Genomic DNA, 6,000 nt, shown 5'->3' with positions numbered 1-6,000 from the left:
TGTTTACTTTTAATATTTATTTATTTCATTTAATATTTCGTTGTGTCGTTTTAAAAATATTTTCGAACAAGTAATTCTATGTCAGTGTTTTAAGATGAAATTTATGTTTTATGATAAAGTTAAAACACTTATTTCTGTACAGAATGACTACGTTAGGATGATATTAGCGACTCTAGATAAGTAGAAATCTAGGGTCGTTACAAACGTACTTTTGACCGAACTGTAATTATGAACAACTCGTGAAGAATTGTTATTTATAATGAAAATATTAATGGACATAACATATTGCATAAAAGTGTAACTCCATATCTACTTAGGGTGATTTATAGTTAATGAATGAAAATTGATTGATCTAACAGTTTAATTAATTAATTTTGTTTTATGAGAACTCATAATCCATAGGTGTATAAAATCTCATTACTAGCGCTAAAAAAAATCAATTTAATTAAAAATTTTGAAATTAATAATTAATATATTAAATATAGAGAAGAAAATATATTTAATTTAAAGTAAAAATATATATTTAATTTGAATTCTTCCGATTAGTATTTAATATTTTAGATAATTAAATATAAAAGAAGAAAAATATATTTATTGTATTTAATATATTAAATATTTAAATAATTAATATATATATATATTTAAAACTCCAATGATATTTATTGTAAGATATGTACGGTTTAGTTTAATTCTAAATAAAATTAAAGTTGATCTTAATACTTATACTATACGATTAAAGCATTCGTCGTCAACAATATCTCCAAAATATTCTTTTGAGATAATTTCAAATAAATATCATATACTCATTCAACACATCATCATATTTATTTAATTTATTCTTTATATTAAATATATTTTAATAAACGAGATCTTTCTATTTAATTTTAAAAAAGTATCAAAAATCACATTGTCAAAAAAAAAAAAAAATCTTAATATATGATCAACTTTTATAAATTTTTAAGACTAAATTTATTAAAAATAGGTTTGTTGAAAAATCGATAGTCTAAATAAAACTTAAGTGTTCGAATATGAATAAATAAATGTGATTAATGTACAATATCGACGAATAAATAATTATAGAAAAAAAATTATAACTTTCAAAAAAATAACGGTTCTAATTTTATCTTTTTCATATGTCAAATAGAGTTTTTATTTAATATATATTTTATAATTTATTAACGAACAAAATATTATATTTAATTAATGTTTCATACAAAAATGAGATATAATCGCCTAAAGTATTATTTGAAAGTAATCTTAAAAAAATAAAATGGAATAAAGTGTTTTCTTGTATTTATAAATAATTAAAATATTTGTAATTTTTTATTTCAAAACACAAATATAAATGAAAAGTAAAATATATCTTTTAAAAGAATTAAAATGTCTTTTCATTTCTTTTACTTTTCTCTTACTGCATCATAAACCGAAAATAATATAAACACTCGAACCTTCCTTTTAAGGCATAAATAGTTTATATTCTAAATTTAATTTGTGGACTTTTTATTTTTTATAATTTATTCTTATATTTATATAAAAATAAATTTCATAGACAAAATGCATCCACCCATACAAAATAATTAAAATAACCGTTTGATTAATTCATTTTCATACAGTAGTAAAATCCTTTGAAACACTTAAAATAGAGTGTTGGTGGTCGAAAAAGCAGGTTGAGCAATTACAAGAACATCCATCTAGTTATAGCACAACCAAAGTAGCAAATACAACGACAACCACTAGAGACTAACAATTTTTTTAAAAAAATTAGATACATTATTTAATATATTTTTAACAATATTAAGAATTAGTTACGTATTGGGAATCAATGACGATTATCATTAAAAAAAAAAAAGTATATATATTTTTCTTGATTTTAAAATTTAAATTAAAAAGAATATATCAAAAAGAAGAGATTATTATGGAAGCTAAAAAAATTCCTTGCTTTTGTATAAAATAGTTAAAAAAAATAAAAAATAAAAAAAATAAAAAAGTGAAAATAACAAATGTGCATAACTTGGGTTCAAAATGTTGTAGCAAAGGAGGGGTTATATATATCCGTTCTTCCCTCTCACATTAACTCATATCTAAGTTCAGTTCATAAAAAATAGAGCGCTATAATGGACAACAAAGAGAAGGAAGCGAGAGAGAAATTAGGAGGAGAAGTGAAGCTTGGTCATTGCTTGGATGTTATTTTGAAGAATGCTGACGTAGCACTGCACTATCCCTCCTTCGTTAAGCTTTATGACCAACTTGTTGCTGGGATCCTCTTGAACAAGGGAGCTATAGTAAGTGCAACTATATATATATATATATATTAATTTCAACTTCACCTTTGTATATCATAAACATATTAAATCAAAATATTTGCTTTCTTTTCTTTTTACGCAGAAGTACATCTTTGATAAGAAGTTAAACAGCCATTGGTACTTTATATTTGCGAGAGCTCTCTCAATCGCCTGGATTGAAGATAAAAGATACTGGAAATGGGGATCCTGGTATAATTTTTAACTAATTTCTCAACGGAAAAAAATGATAAAAAGTTGATTTCTTGATCACTCACTCGGGCGTCTAAAAACTTGCAGTGGCAATAGCGAAGTTGCAGAACTTATTGAAGTATCTTGGCTGAACATTCGTGGAAAGATCAATGAGTCTATGCTCTCACCAAATATTGTGTATGAAGTAGCACTTCAGGTACAACTAAATGATAGAGCCTCTGGATGGGATGCTCCTCTGAACATTGAATTGAAGAAGCCAGATGGGAGCAAGATAGTGCGCCAGGAATGCCTGTCGGGGAAGCCACGAAACCAGTGGTTTGAGATTGTTGTTGAGTACAAGGTAGGTAACCCTGGCTGTGGAAGTAGTGGTGAGATCGAGTTTTCCTTTTTTGAACATGGAGGGCATTGGAAGAGAGGGCTGCTCGTGAAAGGTGTTCGGATTGGAGCAAAGGGATGTGGTTGCTCATGATCAAAATAGTCTTGGCGTACACAATCTCTCTTTCTCAAACTCAAAGTACACTTATTTTGATGTTGAGGAACGAGAGTTTGTGTTATAATCAAATATGAAAGAATGTACTAGTATGAAACAATAAATAATAGACCTTTTGTTTACGGGCAAGATGGTTAAGTTTTAAACCCTTTTTGTTTCAGATATAATAAAATATAAGTATGAACTAAATATAAAAATAAATAAATAAATATAAAAGTTTGGCTTCCAAATTCTCTTAATCGAAAAAATATCCAAATCTTCACTCATTTTATTAGCTTGATCTAGACCTTCTTTGCCCTCCGCTTCTTCATGAGAATTTCTCTAAATATTGAGGTTAAGCTAAAGGGGTAAAATGACCCTGTTGTAAAGCTCTATATAAGCTCAATTTTGAGGAACAAATTCAGCTTAATAAGTCTGTAAGGACGTGCTTCTTGACACATTTGTTATGTAAATATCGGTACTCGACTCTAAAAAGGACGGGCAAATTTTTTGCGAAATAAAATAAAATAAAATAAAGAGAATTTAAAACATAGTAGACATTATAATTATATTATATCACAATAAAGTTCATACATTATTGGGAGAACTTGACATACAACTTGTTCTCTCCTAGGGTTGTTAGGACTTTTCGGAGGTGTTCTTGGTCCATTTTCAAGTATTCTAGGATGTCATCTATGAACACAATAACAAAGTGTCTAGACAGTCCTTGAACACTCAGTTCATTAATTTCATAAACACAATTGGAGCGTTGGTGAGACCAAACGACATCACCACAAACTCAGAGGTGTTCTTGGTCCATTTTCGAGTATACTAGGATGTCGTCTATGAACACAATAACGAACGTGTCTAGACAGTCCTTGAACACTCCGTTCATTAATTCCACAAACACAGTTGGAGCATTGGTGAGGCCAAACGACATCACCACAAACTCGTAAAGACCGTATCTTGTTCTAAACACCGTTTTTGGTACATCCCCTTCTTTAATCTTGATTTGATGGTACCCTGACCGAAGGTCTATCTTGTAGAATACCGTCGCCTCCCTAAGTTGGTCAAATAGGTCTTCTATGTGAGGGAGGAGGTACTTGTTCTTTATTGTCCTCTTATTTACTTGTTCTTCACTCAAATTTACTCCAATGATCACATTGACCATTGAAGCGAGAGATCTTTGTTAAAGTTTTATCTTCACTCATAATCTACCTATTTAATCACTCAAAAATTGCAACTTAATACCAATGGTTAGGTTTTGACACAAGAAGAACTAAGCCCAAAACATAAACCATTGAAGTTTGGAGTGAGGATATTATTGAATGCTTTTATAGTTTTACAAATAGCCAGAAGTAGAACTAACTACCATCAAACAAACGTGATCAACCCATTTAGAAAAATATTTGAACTAAATACCTAAAAATACTCTATTATTTTGGCATAATCAAGAATTCTTCTAACACAAGCACGACAAGGTTTTGTAGAGAATTTAATTGTTGTAGAGAATTTAATTGTTGGACGAGTTGAAGCTAGTAAATGAAAAATTGGCCAAAACTTTTCCCATATTTGTGGTAAGTTTCGTTTAGTTTAATTCTAAATAAAATTAAAGTTCATCCTAATGTTTATACCAGGCCAATAAAGTGTTCATTCTCAACAATATCTTTAAAATATTCGGTTAAGATCTTTTCGAATAAAGATCATATACTCATTCAACACATCATCATAATTATTTAATTTATTCTTTATATTCAAACATCACATTATCAAACAAAAAAAAATCAATTTTTATAAATTTTAAGACTAAATTTATTAAAAATAGATATCTTTAAAAATCAATAGTCTTCCAATATGAATAATAAATGTGATTAATGCACAATATCGACTCATAAATAACTTTAGAAAAAATTTGTAACTTAACAAAAAGAAAAACGGTTCTAGTTCTATAAATTATTAACAAACAAAATATTATATTTAAACAACGTTTCATACAAAAATCAAATATAATTGTATCAAGTATTATTACAAAATGGTTATTTTTTAAAAAAAGGGAATAAAGTGTTTTTTTTTAATATAAATAATTAATATATATATTATTTTCTATTAAAAATTTGTTAATTATTTTTCAACCATGAAAAAACACATATAAACGAAAAGTAAAACTCATCAAAATGTCTTTTCATTTCTTTTACTCCATCCTAAACGAAAAATAATGTAAAGGACTTTTTATTTTTTATAATTTATTTTTAGTTTTATATAAAAAAAAAAAATTACATAGAGAAAAAACATTCATCCATCACAATTTTAGCCTTAAAAAAATGTAATGAATAATAATAAAAAAAATTAGTTACCTTTGGTCGAACAAAAAAAAATTATATATTGTTCTTGATTTTAAAATTTTAATTAAAAGAACATATCAAATTCTCAGGAGAGGATAGATTATTATAAAAGCTAAAAAAAAGTCTTTAGGAATCGAACAAAAAAAATTATATATTGTTCTTGATTTTAAAATTTTAATTAAAGGAACATATCAATTCTGAGAGGATAGATTATTATAAAAGCTAAAAAAAGTCCTTACGATCCAAGCAAACATCACTCTTAACACTATTCAAGGAGTGTAGTCTGAAAATTTACATGCAAGGCTTTTGCAAGCTATGTAGTCTAATCTTGCATCCAGGGCTGGCCTACAACCTCAATACCTATGCCCAAGGCTTCATACGTTACATGCGGCTTAGTCTAAATACCTATGCTCAAGACTTCATACGTTCCAACCAGCATAGTCGGAAAACTTACATCTCTAAGACTTATTACATTCCATCTCGGGACCATGACACATGAATAGGGTATTATCTATTTTCTTAGACTTGGACGAATATGGTGTTTACTTTTAATATTTATTTATTTCATTTAATATTTCGTTGTGTCGTTTTAAAAATATTTTCGAACAAGTAATTCTATGTCAGTGTTTTAAGATGAAATTTATGTTTTATGATAAAGTTAAAACACTTATTTCTGTACAGAATGACTACGTTAGGA

General features: G+C 27.4%; 1 protein-coding gene across 1 annotated transcript; it reads left to right on the top strand.

Annotated features, from left to right (window-relative positions):
• Positions 1 to 2,068: 2,068 nt before the first annotated feature.
• On the top strand, positions 2,069 to 3,128 carry LOC147786391 (lectin-like). The gene is made up of 3 exons (XM_087120429.1): positions 2,069 to 2,282; positions 2,386 to 2,492; positions 2,580 to 3,128. The coding sequence occupies exons 1-3, from the start codon at positions 2,115 to 2,117 to the stop codon at positions 2,959 to 2,961; spliced, it is 657 nt and encodes a 218-aa protein (XP_086976555.1). The 5' UTR covers positions 2,069 to 2,114; the 3' UTR covers positions 2,962 to 3,128.
• Positions 3,129 to 6,000: the final 2,872 nt, after the last annotated feature.

This window comes from Cucurbita pepo, chromosome 20 (genome assembly GCF_057944985.1).
Source record: "Cucurbita pepo subsp. pepo isolate OVF chromosome 20, ASM5794498v1, whole genome shotgun sequence".
NCBI lineage: Eukaryota > Viridiplantae > Streptophyta > Magnoliopsida > Cucurbitales > Cucurbitaceae > Cucurbita > Cucurbita pepo.
The sequence above is the reverse complement of the archived record's forward strand: the minus strand, read 5'-3'. Positions and strand labels throughout refer to the sequence as shown.

Excerpts from the sequence above, each read along its gene's own strand:
- LOC147786391 (XM_087120429.1), top strand. The coding sequence starts at position 2,115 with ATGGACAACAAAGAGAAGGAAGCGAGAGAGAAATTAGGAGGAGAAGTG. Across the intron at positions 2,283-2,385 it reads TCTTGAACAAGGGAGCTATA|AAGTACATCTTTGATAAGAA; the intron begins GTAAGTGCAACT and ends CTTTTTACGCAG. Across the intron at positions 2,493-2,579 it reads TACTGGAAATGGGGATCCTG|TGGCAATAGCGAAGTTGCAG; the intron begins GTATAATTTTTA and ends AAAAACTTGCAG.